General features: G+C 35.9%; 1 protein-coding gene across 3 annotated transcripts in view; it reads left to right on the top strand.

Annotated features, from left to right (window-relative positions):
* BCL11A (BCL11 transcription factor A) overlaps window positions 1-17,451 on the top strand; it is a 98,039-nt gene extending 80,588 nt beyond the window's left edge. The window contains exons 3-4 of one of the 3 annotated variants that reach the window (XM_075203855.1): window positions 9,907-11,637; window positions 15,849-17,451. In XM_075203855.1, coding sequence (XP_075059956.1) covers window positions 9,907-11,637; window positions 15,849-15,913 — 1,796 coding nt within the window. In that variant the 3' untranslated portion in view covers window positions 15,914-17,451. Of the gene's footprint in view, window positions 1-9,906; window positions 11,918-15,848 lie in introns of all 3 variants that reach the window. The other 2 variants (XM_075203854.1, XM_075203853.1) reach the window with 2 other exon arrangements.
* Window positions 17,452-17,933: the final 482 nt, after the last annotated feature.

Here is a 17,933-nt window from a genome sequence, read left to right as displayed (position 1 = left end):
ATAGAATAAAATCTGTATAGCAGTAATAGCATAGTAACAATTGCAGATATTCCATCATACTTGCACAGTAAATTTGTCCATAAGTGACATGTGTTCTAAATATCATGCAATACATGTTCCTTTAACCCTTACACATCATCCTAGAGATTGCAGTGTTGGCTGAGATATTCATTTTTATGATCCATCTGCTAATAGTGTTAACAATGATACAGACTAAGGGTGTGAAACACTATACAGCCTTGTTGGAGCATTTGAAATTCAAAATTCTCCATACTCCCCATGCAAGAAAATGAATTGTTGGTCAGGCGCCACGGTGGGGGAGCTGGACTTTAGACCTCAATGTTTGTGCTAGTTGTGGACATCACATTTTTTTTTTATATTATCCAGCATTTTCATATTTTTATATTATTCCAGGACAGTGACAATTATGTAAATAATTTGTTCATACGCATCTGATAGTCCTAGAGAGTTCATGCAAAATCTTGTCCATTTCTGAAAATAAACATGTTTTGATGTTGGTCCCAAAAGAAAGGTTTACAATCCAGCACTCACAAAAATATATCCCATTTTTAACTGAAACGTATCCAGTGTTAATATCCAGCAGAGCAGTCATGATTACTAAGAGTGTAGAATGCAATTTCTATTCCTGGGAGCAGAGATGAAAGTGGCCTTAAACATCACATTACATCAGACTTCTCGGGGGAGTTCTTTTGTATTGCATTAGTAACTGAAAAGCCTAATTGGGTGATTTTGTATTAGTATTTGTGCTTTTACTTCAAAACCATATGGCTCCATTTTAATATGTTTATTTTGAACATGTTAGAAATAATACATTCTGTTATAGGAAATGATAGAACAAATAGCAAGAGTGGCACAATGAAATCTCTCTGCACCTGCAGTATTATGTTCACTCTGTATGTGCTTAAAATGTTAATTGCTACAATGTGCAAGGTTACACATATAGGCTTTGCTTTCTTCTTGTTGCCGTGTTGTCCTTTTGCAATGAAATCATATTCAATTAGAAGTCAAATAATAGTCACAGTTAGACAATATTTGTCAATCTGCCTCTGTCTAACCTTCAATCTGTCTAAATATCTTTCTCTCCCATTTATCTGTCTGTCTCTCTCCTATGTATCTCTCCTTTTACCTCTTATCTATATCCTCCTCTTCTTCTCCTATATTTCTATCTGTCACTCCCTTTCTTATCTTTCTATCCCTCTTCTCTCTCTTCCGCTCTTTGTCTATAAAGCCTGTTTTCTATCGCCGCGAAAATCACTTGTTGCCGCAATCTATTTATAAAATATCACCAGAGTGGATGAGCGATACTGCTTCAGCGTTACTGGCCTGGAATGGTAAGGGTTAACTTACCGCTTTGCCATTCTCCAGGGTTCTGTGCATGTGCAAAGCTGAATTCTCAGACGTGAATAAACAAATTAAATATATACTAAAAATATATAGTAAAAAAATATATTTTTGAAAAGGATTCCCCAATGAAAAAATGCTTTTATTTAAAGAATAAAGCATTTTTTTTTACATTAATTTTCTTCTGTTATACAAGTACCGCCATGATCCTTGTTAAATAGGTGAGAGCTGGCGAGTCTTCCGGTCAGTGGGGGCTACCGCCAGCAACGCATAAGGACAAAAAAGGATGTTTTCACCGGGGATTGAGGTTTTCATCCTATAATAAATAAGCGCTCCCTTATTTTAATTCTAGATTTATGTCATAAGTCCAGTAATGCAGTCCAGTAGGGCAGAAAAGTCATGTGCGTCCTCTCATGGGGCCAGGCAACCAAAGCAGCTACTGTCTTTATCCTAAAACTCTTGTCTTACAACAGTACATACTGCCTCTGCAAAACTGCTAATAAAATATGGAATTTTATTACAAAATGAGATAAATGTTTGAACATTGACATTTTTAGTTTTGTATCCCTAATTATTTCATACTAGTAATACAGGTTTAGAGTTTTACAATGATTAACTCTTTAAGCCTCCTTTGCACATACTAACTAGCACTTACCTTTGCTTCACACACTCCATCTTTGGAGTGTCGGACATATCCAAAGACATACTGGTAGGTTAATTGGCTGCTATCAAATTTACCCTAGTCTGTCTGTGTGTGTGTGTGTGTGTGTGTGTGTGTGTATGTATGTTAGGGAATTTAGACTGTTAGCTCCAATGGGGCAAGGACTGATGTGAGTTCTCTGTACAGCGCTGCGGAACTAGTGGCGCTATATAGATGATGATGATGATATACAGCCCTCCGTCCTCACAACATTGGGCTTGAGCTGAGTAGCAAATAGCTTTTTGCACTATTTAGTTTGACCGGCTAATGTCTGCCAAATGAGTTGGATATTGGGCTGGGATTAGACACAAGACTGTCCCTGAAGATGGTGAATCTACAGCTAGATATATATTGCTAGGAAGTGCAGCTAGCAAACAAAACAATGTAGGATAGAGGGGGTTATAGTTGCAAAGCAGAACATTGGCTCTACACCTTTAACACACAAGTTTGCGAAAGCGGATGAACTTGTATCCTTCAGAACCTCTTGAGATATATATATATATATTTCCTTCTTATCATAGGACTAATTGAACTCCTAGCTCTGTGGCAACAAATGTGTTACTTTTTTATATTTGTTTGTCAAAAATTAGTATTTGCTTTTTGTATTGTGCCTGGGGAATCGTTTTGCATGCAGAGATTAGATAGATTACTTTTGGTATATACAAAAAAAAAAAGTGTTACATTTATACAACCATAATAAGTTTGATAGTCCATAAATAAAGTCTTCTTTTTAGTTTGCTTTGTTGATGTATAGCTTCTAAAATTGGAATAGCACCATTACACGGCTACAGGGTCTTCCTACCTTCCTATACTTATACTAGACATCGTCATAAATGGGGATTATGTCCAAATTATTCAGACAATCTTGCTTTGTCTTTCTTAATATATCTAAATAGAATATATTCTCAAGGTAAAGCCAAGATCGTTCTCAACCCAGGTGATCTACAGCTAATGAAAATGTTAAGATTGAAGCTGGAAACGCCTAAAATTGAACCCCTTAGTTGCTAATAAGTATTTTTGTAGTTTTCTAGAAACCAGTAAATTCTGACCAAGCATTGAAAACATTTTCCCACAATAAACACACGGCAAGGCTCCTCCTACAGTCTGCTTTCAGTTATCAATTGACAAACATTAGTAAGAGTAAGAGTTATTCACAAAACAAATCTTACCACTACCCATTTGTCCTTTTGTAAAGTCACGCCTACTTTTGCCTGAATGCACTTTTATATGTAAGCATTTGCTTGCGTCGTGTACTAGAGTGCCAAAGTTTGCACGGCCTTATGGGAGGAGTTGGGTTAATTGTGTGAATTCCTTGCTGTTGCAGGAATAGATTAAATGTATACGTAAATTAATTTACAGTGTTCTCTGCTTTGAGGGAGGCCACCAACTTGATCCTTCCACTACTTCTAAACTGGTTGAGATCGGGCTTTGTCCTATACTTTCAATGTGATGCATTTTGCACCTTCCAAAACACACATTTCTAGCCGCATTTCAACTAATGTTATAAAATCTTTCAAAATGGAGGCTCCCATCCTGTCCACTCACTTGGAAGTGGACAGGATGTGAGAGAATGGCCCTTTTCTTCTGGGAGACCTACCTTGAATTTGGGAGTGTTCCGGACATTCTGGGAGAGTGGGCAAGAATGATATAATGAACTGGTTCTAATGTGGTAGTGATATTTTCACTTTTTCCACCATGTGGTTTTTTTTCAGGTGGATTTGTAAACCTGTAAAACTAGACACGGATTTGATTGTTTTTTTTCTGGGGCCAGTCCCAAGCACCAGGAATAATAGTCTCACCTGTGCAAATAAGTATTGCAGGTCTACTTTCTTTTCATATTTAATCTTGGTGACCACAGTGTTGTGGTATTGAAATGTCTCAGGGATGTTGTCGTTTCTAATAAAGAATCAGCTGTTGTCTCTCAATATTGGTTCAGTCAACAAAATGGCTACCCTCATAGTAGCTCTTCAAATAAAGATGTTGAGTTATGGCCGAAATGTGCGGGTCTGAGCTCAAACCAGTTTTTTTTTTATGGGCATATACTGTGTTTAAACCCATTAACATATGTTTTCCATCATGTTTAAAGTATCAACAACATTTTTGCAATTTCTATTTTATGTAACATTTAAGAAAAATAAAACAATAGAAAACTTAGAGAAATATTTCTGTAGAGAATTTGGCAACTTTGAATGAAAGAGCAGAATGCATAATTACGTTGTGTAAGTGTAGTTGTGTGTTTCAGTAGTTGTTTGATAGGTAGAGTAACCAAGTCTTAGTCTGCATGCTTAACTTATGAATTCATTAGTGATTGTTTTCTCAAAATAAATATTTTTTTTCTTTCTCCTGAGATGATCCCCATTGACAATTTTGCCATTGTTATGTGTTACTTACATGACATTTGATAGCCTTAGCCGCTCTGTCTGAGTAACTAAAGCTAGGTACACACTACACAGTTTTCGTCCAATAATCGGCTCAATCAGCCGACATACGACCGCTTGTTCAAAAGTCGGGTCAGTGTGTGTAGTGACACGATGGTCAAAAGTCTGCCCAAGTGGACAGATTGTCGACTCATTTGATTGGTCGTACCGTTAGATATTTTCGTTCCAGTCTCGTTTCCGTTGTGTAGTGTGTATAAGTTTCCGACCGATCCACAACAGTGAGTACGAAATTACAGTCATTGCTCACCACAACATGGCTGTAAAAAGTCGCTAAAGGGACGTCCGCTCTTCCCTTTAGCATCCTTAACAAGGCTGGTGTGTATGCAGTCCATGGACCGAGCGATCGGACCATCGATCGCATGTAAAATCCCTCAGCATAAAAAGTTGGTTGAAATTTCTGTAGTGTGTACCCAGCTTTACTTATACAATTGAAGTGCTAAATTATGTCTTACCTTTTCAGGAATGGGCAACATTTTAGGCAAAGCTATTTTGTACGTGGAAAATTTACTTTTGGTTCTAAATTCTCTGGGCAAAGAAACCTTTCTTTCATAGTCGAGTAGTTCCATGTTGCTTCTCTCCTCTTTTGGCTCACACCCCAGCTTCTTAGTTGATTCCACGGCTGGTGGCTATGGTCCTGCCAGAGTCCGTTACATTTTGTGCTTCCCCTTGTACAAATTCAGAGGTCTTTTTTTACTGTATGTGTTTGTTTAATTATCCTGGTTTATCTTTGTTGTAAATATTCCATTTAGTTGTTGCTATCTTTGTTTGACCTTTTTTCCTTTAAAAGTAGTGATTAAAATGTAATGTGATTTTCTATCCTAATGTTCGCTGGAATGTATTTAAAGACATAAACAAAACTGTCTGTGGTTAAAGGGCTAATTGTGAATGTCAAAAGCACTGCCAATTCATATCTTTTATATTTATTTCTCCTTATGAAAAATCAGAATGGGTTCAGTCTCTGTTGGCTGGACAGGTGACAAACACAATTGTACAGTTCAAGATACTTTGAAATTCTCCAGTCTGTACTGCCTAGAGAAATAATAATGTATACTTGGAATAACGGCTGAGAACATAGGATGGGATTCCCATTATTATGTGAGTTTCAAGGAGAGGATTCAAATCTAAAGTAAAAATATAAAGTAACCGTTCTCTTACAAGGATTCATAATAATGGTGTGTAACAAAATACCCATGTGCAGGCTGTACACCGAGGTAATAATGACATGAAACGAAAGATAAAGATTGTCTATCCCAAATGAGCTTGCAATCGAAGAGATTGACGCATAAGGAAGCGAAATAACGCAGTGTTTGGTGGTTGGCATTTCTGTGCAGCTCCTGGTGCTGTGTCACGGGTGAAACAAGGAGACACATTGGAATGTAGAGACGGAAATGACTTGAGACATAATTGTTGAGTTTTGACATAATATGGTACCGCCCAACATTAATATTTAAAATTTGGGACAAATTACGAGTGGGGCCATGGTCACATTAGATGGGGGCATGCCACATCAATTCAGAAGTGTTGGGCTACCCCTCCTCTAAAAACACTCCCTCGTCAGGTGTGCGCAGCATTTAAGGAGCATGACTCAGTGCGACAGACTCTGACTGGACTGAGGGGTATGGGGGCATGGTCAGCCTTGGTCTGTGTCACTGGGCTACTTGCATTTATTTGTTCCCTTTAAATTGTTCCGAATAAGCTGCTGAGCAGAGTTGGTTACAACTTGAAATTCGGCCCCTGCAGTGAGACATTTCTCCCAAATCCCTAATAACCGGGACATTAGAACAGTCCCCTGAATCAGTTGGGAGATATGTGGTGTCAAATGCATAAGACATTTTGCCTATAGTACTAATAGTATCAAATCTTAAAAGCAAATTAATCTCAAATTAAGACAGAATAAAAAATATATAGTAGTTGATCTATGCAGCCTTCAAAATTATATTTTTTTTTAGCACCTGTGCATGTTTGGTGATGTGATTCCCCACCATTTATCTGTAATATTATTCTAACTCTCTTCCCGAAATGATGGCTTTTTATTGTTATTACTGCAATGTCATTATTGTGCTGGTATAAATGCTATTTATTTATAGGATGTCTGGCCAGCATGAAAAGTTCAGGATGATCAATAAAGTTTTGAGTAAAAACTTTATTGATCATTGTGAACTTTTCTTTCTAACCAGACATTCTCTAAATAGCATGTACACCAGCAGCAGTATGCCGGCTTGGTATGTCATTAACACATGCTTGACTGAACAAGTCACTTTACTTACAAACTTAAATTTAATGTGTGTATTGAACTGCTTTTCCCATCACACCAAAAGGACAGTAGCTCAAAAGGACTTTGCAAATGGCTCTTCAATATACATTCATATAACTTTTAAACAAAGGTAAATGGGAATAAACATGTACATGCATGGCCGGCGATACCATTAGGCAGACCTAGGCAGTTGTCTAGAGGGTCCTGTATTTTTAATGCCCCCACAAAGAGTTCCAGCAGCTCACATGGAAGTTAAGGAGACGGTAGCTTGTTATCTATGAAAGTGATACACCTCTGAGATTGGCCCTGGGTTATGATGTCATAACCCAATGGCCCACACCCATTCTGGTGAGCAGAAGATGCTGTACCCACCTGTCTTATGGGGACGTCCTCTTCTGCTCCTCTTCAGACTAGGAGGTATGAAATAGCAAGCATTGAGGCACAACACCCCAGGGAGAGGGGTGCACGCCGTCTAGGGCGCACACTGAGCTTCCCTAGCCCTGTGTACATGTAAAGTATATAAACATGTACTTGGTTATTATAATGCACTGGTATTTTTGTTAACTATTTTTATCTTTGCAATAGGTATAGGTAGTTGTCTTGGAATTGTACTACTGTCATTTTGTGCTCTTGAATGAAAATGACTTCAGAGGGCTGACATTTCCTGGGTGTGCGCAGATCTATTATGATCACTAGTTAAATTGATGCCAGTAAAATGATTTAACTGTTAAAACCTTTGCTGTACTTTTCAGACTTCTAGAAAGATATGTGGGTCTGCGTACGCATCTAACCTGTAACATTCTATTATACACATTTCGTCCCATTGACCGTATATATACTTGAAGCTTTTTTTTTTTTTTTTTTGCAAGATAATAAAGAGCCCTTTATCACAAGTTGCCAAATTAAAAAATTATTTCTATTTCTTTTAAAATAAATGAACATATTACACTCAAGCAAATCAATGGAAACATAATTTTGCCACGTAGATCAATCCTGATCTTTAGGCAGCTGAAGACAGTCTGAACAAAGTAATTTAGATTATGGCAAGTAGCACATTTATTGATGGTGTGAAGTTGAGGAATGCTGAGATGCCGCTCGGTATAATGGAATCTAAGCAGCGGCTGAGGGAAATACAGGCAGCACAGTGTAACAGTAATGTATTATTTGCTGTTGGCCAGTGATAATTACCATTTTCAGAGCAAATCTTTTACTGTTTTGTGGAAGTTCAGGGTACCAACTCCTCTCATTGACATTATTATTAATAAATTACCGCTAATCTGATATACTTATCAGAAGAAAGTCAACACTAATCATAGTAATAATAGTTTTATAGTAATTCCTTCCAAACTATTAGAAGTACAGGGAATCCATGCCTATGGCCTATATGGGATAGAAGATTCACATTACCATCAACACTGTAATGATGTAATGAACGTTTTCTTGTCCGAGGCTGACAAGATGTTTCACTGTAAACTCAGGCAATGAATAGTGGTCAATGCAGCTAAGTGGGTTGCTTCCGCAACTTTTCCAATCCCCCTGCATTGATAGATTTTAGATAGATTTGATAGATTTTAGTTTTCTTTCATAATAAATATATGATAGAACTTTAGGGGTTACCCTGCTTGATGTGTTTTATATGCTGTGCATGAGGGAGTGTTCACCAAAGAATGAACGCAAAATAAAATGCATTAAAAAATACAGGTGACCAAAAAGATCACTTACCCATATGTATTTAAATCACCAATATTTTATCTATATAGGACGAAGATAAAAGGGCGGATTCAATTCAGCATGAAGTCCCATTGATGGGCTCCTGCTCTTATTTACGTGTATTACGGTACTATTAATATCCCGCAGAATCTCATCACGTTAGGCTCCAATGGGAGACTTTGAACTGAATTGAATCCTTTCCACAATTGTGAGAATCGTACTTTGCTTCGGCAGGAAAACCAAATAAATACATGGATAATGCCAATAGGTGACTGGACAATTCAACAGTAATGTCAACAGTATTTTATTAGGAAATGTAACTCTTTCACAATATGAAAATGTTTAACTGTATGATCTAATCTTGTAAAGAGATTTATTTATCCAAGAGCAGGATTTTTAATAAGATTAAAATGCATTACAAAGTAGACTGTAGGTCAGGCCAGGAGTATAGCATAAACTAAGGACCGTCGCAATGAACAAATACTTTATTTTCCAATAATATTTATTTGATTTTGTTCTTCAGTTCAGTTTATAGTTTTTGTTTTTGCAGTATACACTCCTGGTTCTAGAAGTTGCTTTGAATTGCAGTTTATTGTTTTAATATTAGATGGTTTTTATTAGCTGCTAACACCAGTATAATGTATGCAACAGATTTTCACATTGAATTGATAAAAAGTCACCAATGCATTTTCACCCATATGCCCCTTACATTATATAGGCGGATACCGCTATGCGATATAGAAATTGTTGGCAATTCTGACATTTTTCATTTTTTTTGTTTGTATGTTACAGTATTGCTATAGAGAACATTGTTTTTATGTTTGTTACTTACTCAGATATGCACTTTTTTTAAATACAGTTATCTTCCAGATAGGCAACCTAATTCTTTCATTTGCCACAAAGTGTCACTTTCTAATGTCATACATTTTTGTATTTTGAATTTCAAAGTAGCTTCAACTAGGCTCATTTTAGCTAGTTGCCAGTAATTTGAGTCAATAAACCATATATTTCTGTTTGTCTTCAGATGAGCAATGTGGTGATTTTAAATTGCCCTTTTTTTTTCTTTAAGAGTGGTTCATTCCAAAAACTGCTGACACATCAAACTATTGTAAATGGTCACCAACAAGTGAAGCTTGCTTTCTGAGATAACTTTATCACTTCAAAACACAAGATGATTGTCTGTGTTCAAGAGAAAGATTGTTTGATTAAAAATAACACGAGCTAAAATAATAATCAAACATGAAAATGTTACTTAACTAGCTTTCAAGGAGTTTGGTTTGAAATGTAGAATATATTTTTAGATTGGTTTAAACAGATGCCAGCCTAATATGATGATTATAATCAGTATTCATGATTTTGTTTGCAAGTAAAGTAGAATATATTGTTGAAGTATAATTCACATAGTAATTAATAACTTGTGATACTATTGTGCTGTTTTTCAGGCAAAGATGAGCCCAGCAGCTATACATGTACAACATGTAAACAGTCATTCTCCAGTGCATGGTTTCTCTTACAACATGCACAGAACACTCACGGCTTCAGAATCTACCTGGAAAGTGAACATGGCAGTCCTCTTACACCCCGGGTAGGCATTCCATCAGGACTGGGTGCAGAATGTCCCTCACAGCCACCACTCCATGGAATTCATATTGCTGACAATAATCCCTTTAACCTATTACGAATCCCTGGATCAGTATCAAGAGAGGCTTCTGGTCTTACTGAGGGTCGATTCCCACCAACTCCCCCATTATTTAGCCCCCCACCAAGACATCATTTGGATCCACATCGCATTGAACGCCTGGGTGCAGAAGAACTGGCTCTCGCAACACACCACCCGAGTGCCTTTGATAGGGTGCTGCGACTTAACCCCTTGGCTATGGAGCCACCAGCAATGGATTTTTCAAGGAGACTTAGAGAGTTAGCTGGAAACACTTCCGGTTCCAGTCCTCCTTTGTCTCCCAACCGGCCAAGCCCTATGCAAAGGTTACTGCAACCATTCCAGTCAAGCAGCAAACCACCATTTTTGGCAACTCCACCCCTCCCTCCTCTTCAGTCTATACCTCCTCCTTCTCAACCTCCTGTTAAATCAAAGTCCTGTGAGTTTTGTGGGAAAACTTTTAAATTTCAAAGCAATTTAGTAGTACACCGTAGAAGCCACACTGGAGAAAAACCTTACAAGTGCAACCTTTGTGACCATGCATGCACGCAGGCCAGCAAACTAAAGCGCCACATGAAAACACACATGCATAAATCGTCCCCAATGACCGTTAAATCAGATGATGGTCTTTCCACGGCCAGTTCCCCAGAGCCAGGAACCAGTGATTTAGTTGGCAGTGCAAGCAATGCTCTCAAGTCTGTAGTAGCCAAGTTTAAAAGTGAAAATGATCCAAACCCAGAGAATGGTGATGAGGAAGAGGAGGAAGAAGAAGAAGAGGAAGAGGAGGAAGAAGAGGAGGAGGAGGAGGATTTGACAGAAACGGACAGTAGACTGGATTATAGTTTTGGCCTAAATCTTGAAGCTGCTCGTCACCATGAAAACAACTCCAGATCTGGTGAGGAGAGCCGATCTATGCCTGATATGATGCAAGGCGTGGGTCTTGGTGCAATGCATCACTTTAGTGATGCTTTTCATCAGGCATTGATTGAAAAACATAAAAGAGGGCATTTATCTGAACCAGAAGCGCAAAGAGACACTTGTGATGAAGACTCAGTGGCAGGAGAATCAGATCGTATAGACGGTGGTACTGTTAACGGGAGGGGGTGTTCGCCTGGTGAATCTGCATCAGGAAGCTTGTCAAAAAAATTGCTTCTTGGTAGCCCAAGTTCCTTGAGTCCTTTTTCTAAACGCATCAAACTTGAGAAGGAATTTGATCTCCCAGCTGCAGCTATGCCTAACACAGAAAATGTTTACTCCCAGTGGCTTGCTGGCTATGCCGCATCTAGGCAGCTAAAAGATCCATTCCTCACTTTTGGAGACTCTAGACAATCGCCTTTTGCCTCCTCTTCAGAGCACTCATCTGAAAATGGTAGTTTACGTTTCTCCACACCTCCAGGAGAGATGGATGGAGGGATTTCAGGCCGTAGTGGCACAGGAAGTGGAGGAAGCACTCCCCATATTAGTGGCCCAGGGCCTGGAAGGCCCAGTTCAAAAGAGGGCAAGCGCAGCGACACTTGTGAGTACTGTGGAAAAATCTTCAAGAACTGTAGTAACCTCACTGTTCACAGGAGGAGCCACACTGGTGAAAGGCCATATAAGTGTGAGCTTTGCAACTACGCCTGCGCGCAGAGTAGCAAACTTACCCGGCACATGAAAACACATGGTCAGGTGGGAAAGGACGTTTACAAATGTGAAATTTGTCAGATGCCTTTTAGCGTGTACAGTACCCTGGAGAAACACATGAAAAAATGGCACAGTGATCGAGTCTTGAATAATGATATAAAAACTGAATAGAGGTATATCGATAAACCCCATGTAGATTTTTTTTCTAGTCCCTTGTGAAAAAATAAAATAAAAGTAATGAAAGCTAAGGATACAAGGGTGTGCTTATCACTAGCACACCTGATTTTTTTTATAACGTTCTTTTTTTCTTTTTCTTTTTTCCTTTTCTTTTTTTTTTGTTCTCACAGTTTGAATGCATGTTCTTTATTGGGGCAATACTATTGCATTTTACGCAAACTTTGAGCCTTTCTCTTGTGCAATAATTTACATGTCGTGTATGTTTTTTTTATTTGTTTTTTTTTATTTTTTTATAACAGACCGCATGTATGGTATGTTATAGCTATTTTCAATTGTCCCTGAATTAGTTGCAAAGCAAACGTTGCTGTTTCCAGTTCTGTGCTGACAAGTGACCATGCTGCATGCATTCTGCAATACATATCATGTACAGCTTTGTTTTCTGATGGCAGAGGGAACAACTCTTCACCAAACCTCCAGGGACAGGAATTCTAGTGCTGCAAATGCTGGTGTAACCTCATCTCCTCTCTCCAGGGGTTACCTTTTTAGTGTTTAGAGAAGCAAAAGATAAATAGAAAAAAAAAGGCATGGAAAATATTAATTTGTTCTGTCATTTGGTTAAAAAAAAACACGAGTGCCTTCAGTCTATTTGAAACCATATAAATGGTTCTTCCTATGTTGACATGAACATGTAGCTTAATTCAACATGAATATATGTAGGTCTCCATTGATCTAGTGTATAATTATAATGTATTGTATTTCTTACAACTGAGGCTACCTAAAATACGACTCAGTATGTCCTAGTTAATCATCATTCTTTAATAATATTTATTTAGTGATATGTAAGCTAGTTGCTCTTGCTGTCAGCTTTGAATGAATTTGATTTCTCCTTTTCCAATTTACCTAATGTTTCTGTGATTAAACCTTTAAATTAAAGCTGAACTAGAATATAATGGTGAGGAATTTAAATTTTTTGGGCAATATAGTGACTTTTTATGAGTACGTTGCAAAAAAAATGAGGAAAAGTAAATTATTATTAATATATGTGGTTGTCTGACTGACAATCGTTGATAATGTTCTCAAATTCTGCACTGTATGGAAAGTTAGGTAATAATTATATGCTATCAAGTGGCACAATAGAGACATGGACATATAATGGTACCCTTTTTATTTGAAAAGAAACAGCCATATAAGCTAGATATAATGATGATTAACTATGAACTGTTGAGGCTTACCTCAAAAAATCCCCCTTTAAAATAAAATAAAAAAAGTGAAAAGGCATGCGTTAAAGTACAAGTTCTACCCTGTCTTATCTATATCTGTATTCCTCCAAATGTTTCTTGCTTTGCACTGTCTATTGCTATCATGAATATACAGATTAATTGTTTAAATTTTTAATCGATCAGCCCCGGTTGGTATTCATAAAGCACTTGACTCTTCCAGAAAAGTGTGTACCTTTTTCCTTAATCAGAGGTACTGTGGTTGAGTATAAAGAATGCTCACATACATTTAAATGCACTGTACAATTTTCCCTGTTTACAGGCTTACACATGAGGGAAATGTTGTGTATGTGTGTGTGTATAATATGTGTGTGTATGTATGTATGTATATATATATATATATATATATATATATATATATATATATATATATATATATATATATATATATTTACACACACACGTACATGTATGCATGTATACATAAACTCTGCCAGTTATTTACTTGACTTACAAATGTACCTAAAATCATGTAGATAATGCTGTGAATGGAAACAGACCACCACATGTACTTTACAAAAGAATTATTGCTTTGGCCTTTACAGTACAGGGGTATTTTTGTGTACAGAAGCAATTTTAATTATAAATGTGGATTCTTTTAATTTTTTTTTTTTTTAAAGAAATAATCACCTTTGTTAAAGGGGAATTGTATTTTAGGGCTTCATTGTCTTGTACAAGACTTATTATTCATTGCAAATAAAATGGTAGAGGAATTTATATGCCTTGAATATATCCCAATTCTTTCAGGATGTATAAAAAAAAAAAATGTGCATTGGGGAAAGGTCCATATTATATAGTACTTAAATATAGGGAAATGCACATGTTGGTTCCTATGCTAAAACACATCTATTGTCTTTTTTTTTTTTCTGTACTTTTAGAATGGTATTTGAATTTAAATGTTCATCTAGTGTAGGGACTATAGTATTTATATTGAAGCTTGTATTTTTAACAGTTGCTTGTCCTTTTGAAAAGGTATCACCGTACCTTTTTTTATGGTAGTGGAATAAAAACACAGGCTGCCACAGTATATATATAAATATATTTTTTTTATTTCGGCAGGATAATATAGTACAAATTATTTGTATGTTTTAAAACAAGAAAATAAAAAAACGTATGTGTGACATTGTACAGTACAGAAGCCATATGATGGCTACTTGGGAATACCGATTAGAATGTCATGCAGAGAAGCCTTTTTACAGAGGGCTGTACATATCTTTTTATTTTGCTCTTCTCTCTTGCTGCCATGCTATATACAGTACCGCAAGCTGATGGCATTGGTTTGTTCTGTAGTCTGCTTTCTGTCCCTTTTTCTTCACCCTACATTCCAGCATCAAACTTCATATGCAATAAAATGAAACACACATTTTAAATTTATTTTCATTGCCAAAAAACTAAATGGTGCTTTATATTTAGATTGGAGAAAAAAAAAATCATATGCAAAGCATATTAAGGTGGAAGATCGCTCAAGTCCATACTTTTTTTGTAAATGGCAATGTAGAATATTTTGTTATTGGCCTTTTCTATTCCTGTAATGAAAGCTGTTTGTCGTAACTTGAAATTTTATCTTTTACTATGGGAGTCACTATTTATTATTGATTATGTGCTTTTTGTTTAAAACTAAGGCACATTTTGGTGTTTGTTTCTTTTTTTTTGTTTTGTTTTTTACTCTTTTTTTTTTTTTTATTATTATTATTTTTGTATTATTTTGATGACCAAAGGTCATGCAAACCTGGCTTTTATTGTATTTGTTTCTGGTCTGTTAATTTCTATTGGATAAACCACTGTCTGTGTTTTTTTTGGTAGTTGTGTGCATTATCCTGTTCATATACCCATTTTGTCCCTTTTATTGAAAAATAAAAAAAGTAATAAAGTACACAGCATAAGCCTCTTGTGACCTTATTTGACACATTATGAAATTTATATTGTTAACAACATCCTGACAAAACCCTAAATTAAGAATCCTTTTATTTTTAAATATATTTTCCATTTATTTCATATAATGAATCTTATTATTTATTTGACAATAATGTAAACCAATTATGGTCTACTTTTATAATATCTTAGAATGGTTCTTAGAATGAATCCTTTGTAAGTTAACATGCATGTATAAAGAACACCGATCATATGATTTAGTCAGGACAAGAACTCTGTCAAGCTCTATAAAGATTTATTAAGGCACTCAAAATAAACATAAGAAGATCAGAAGTGTGGCTAAAACAAATAAGCAACAACACCATAACATTAACCCACATTTCACCAACTCCACTGCTTTTTATGTTCATTTTTGTACAAACTATAAATTAAAACTTGTGTGTACATATTACATTCAAAAACGCCAAATCAAGTCAATATTTTTGTTCTGCGTCAAGCCCCATCTTTGTTCTCCATTCTATACACCATGCATGCATTACCATCCATATGGCTTCTAGTTGTACACTGTATGTACTGTTTTTTTAACACTTTGTTATGTAAAACTGGCAAATAAATGAATGATTAATTTGCTGTGTGATAAAAACCCGCCAAACAACAACAACATATATTGTTTTCTATGCATATTGGTTTGTAACCTGCTTATTCCCCATGTCTTTATGGCAGAACAATATTTTTTTTTTATTTACTAAGAGTGTGATTTGTATCCCTTTTTTTCTAGGGGGAAAATACAGCAACTTTAAATCTAAGGACAGAACAATCAAATTTATTTGGCAAGAAGTCTGAAAAGATATGCAAAAGTGTTAACAAATATGCATACCAATTTGGGCAAAATAAATAACACCTAGCTTTGGAGGAAAAGAAGACAAAGGAGAAGATGAACGTGCTGATATGACCAGGCCAACCTATTGTAAATGAAAAAAAAAAAAAAATACTTCAACCTGATCTTTATGTATTAAAGTTGTAGTTGGGTATAAATGGTCATTGCACCTGGCAGGAAAGCCCTCTGAGTACATTGCTTTTCTGTATCGACGTGACTTTGACTCTATCGCTATATAAATACCCACAAAACATGGTTCTGGTAATTATATTTATTGATGACTTTAATGGAAGAGGCCAGTTTTTTTTAGTACATGATTTTAAGATGTAATCAAGGTCTTCTAAAGACCTAACATTTGAAAGCGAGCCCCGAGACAGCTTCTCAATGGTTTTGCACATTAATGGTTTAGAAGTCAGATGCCCATTTTGCAGAAAAAAAAAATGTGACCACCTATTTATATATTAAAAAAATAAATAAAATATTCCTATTTCAACTTACTATATGCTGGACAGATATGACAACCCTCTGAAAATCACTGGGCTAGGTAGTATTTTTTTTTTGCAGCTTCTTTGTCTATTTAGGACTTCATGATACCCTTATTTAAGAGATAATTTACAGTGCAGCCTCAGTAACTGGGGCTTTAAAAAAAAAAATAGTCAACAAGAACATAACTTACAAATGACATGTTGTACTCTGAGCTCTAAAGGAAAAAAAATAGGAATACAGAGTGTGACATTTTCTAACTGTGTGATAAATTAATGGTGTTATAAAAACCATGAACCATTGAGGCCTTTTCAAGTTTGTTAGAATTCTGCACCAGATTTATATGGCATCCATAATGTGTTCTTAAGCTGCTGTAAAATTCCATACAAGCATGACCTAGTGTCCAGAGAAACTTTTATAAATATATTTCTATGTTGAAAAATGTCAAACTGAAAAAAAAAATGATGTGGTTATCATTAACTGTTTACTGTTAGAGTTTCAAGGCCTACATGTAAGAAAAAATATTTTAGAAGAAAAACTGTCACAATAGAATCTTGTAGAAGCTGTTAACAAAATAATTTCACCGACATTTTTTGTGCAAAGGTAATGGAGACCATGGGTAAAACAAGGATTTTACTTTTTTTTTTTTTGTTGTTTGACTCAATATAATTTCCATTTATATGTTCCTCTGAGTCGCAATAAATTCAGAATAAAAGGAGATCTAGTTTCAGTGCCTGAAATTCTAAAATATATTGGTTGCGTTATGGGACGAAAAGGAGGGGGGGGGGCGGTCAGTTTAATGCAGTTTGTACAGAATAAGATATCGTAAGTTAAAAAATAAAATCTGCCAGTTCTTATGTTATTTGTTACCCATTTTGGGTGAATTTAATGTGTTGTAAACCGTTGTTATATACTAAAAGTATATTCCAAGAATCATTGTTAATATACGTTATACATTTGCCTTTAAAAAGGCTGAAACACGGAAAAAAATTAACTTGACACAATAAACTGTAAAGATTTAGGTCTGACTTTTTATTTCCTCATTATTTGTTTATTTTCTTTTCCTAAAAGTAAAAAAAAAATAATCAATGCTTGTTAACTTAAATGCAAACTATGTTGAATGAAACGCATTCCACATGATGAATTCAGAGGCTGGAAATTGGTACCTTTTTTAAATTGCAAGCTCTATTTAACAGAACATAGTATACGAGATGAATCCGAGAGATGATCTGCAAAGACCACAACAAGAATAACGACACCTCCAAGTTCAAGAGAACATTGCCACTTTGGGAATTGGATATAATCAATACACTAATGTAAGCAGCCACATAACATATCTTTTTGCCTTTGCATATGTTTAGCATTCTAAAAGCATCAATGGATTTTAGAGTCTTGTTAAAGGCCTCTGGATGTTGCGTGGGTTAATAACCTAGTAGGCAATATTTCTTATGAAAATTTTTTTTTTTTAAAGAGAGTCCTGTTTCAAATACAGATGTCTGCTGA

This window comes from Mixophyes fleayi, chromosome 3, assembly GCF_038048845.1.
Source record: "Mixophyes fleayi isolate aMixFle1 chromosome 3, aMixFle1.hap1, whole genome shotgun sequence".
Classification (NCBI taxonomy): domain Eukaryota; kingdom Metazoa; phylum Chordata; class Amphibia; order Anura; family Limnodynastidae; genus Mixophyes; species Mixophyes fleayi.
This window is presented reverse-complemented; position numbering and strand designations above follow the sequence as displayed.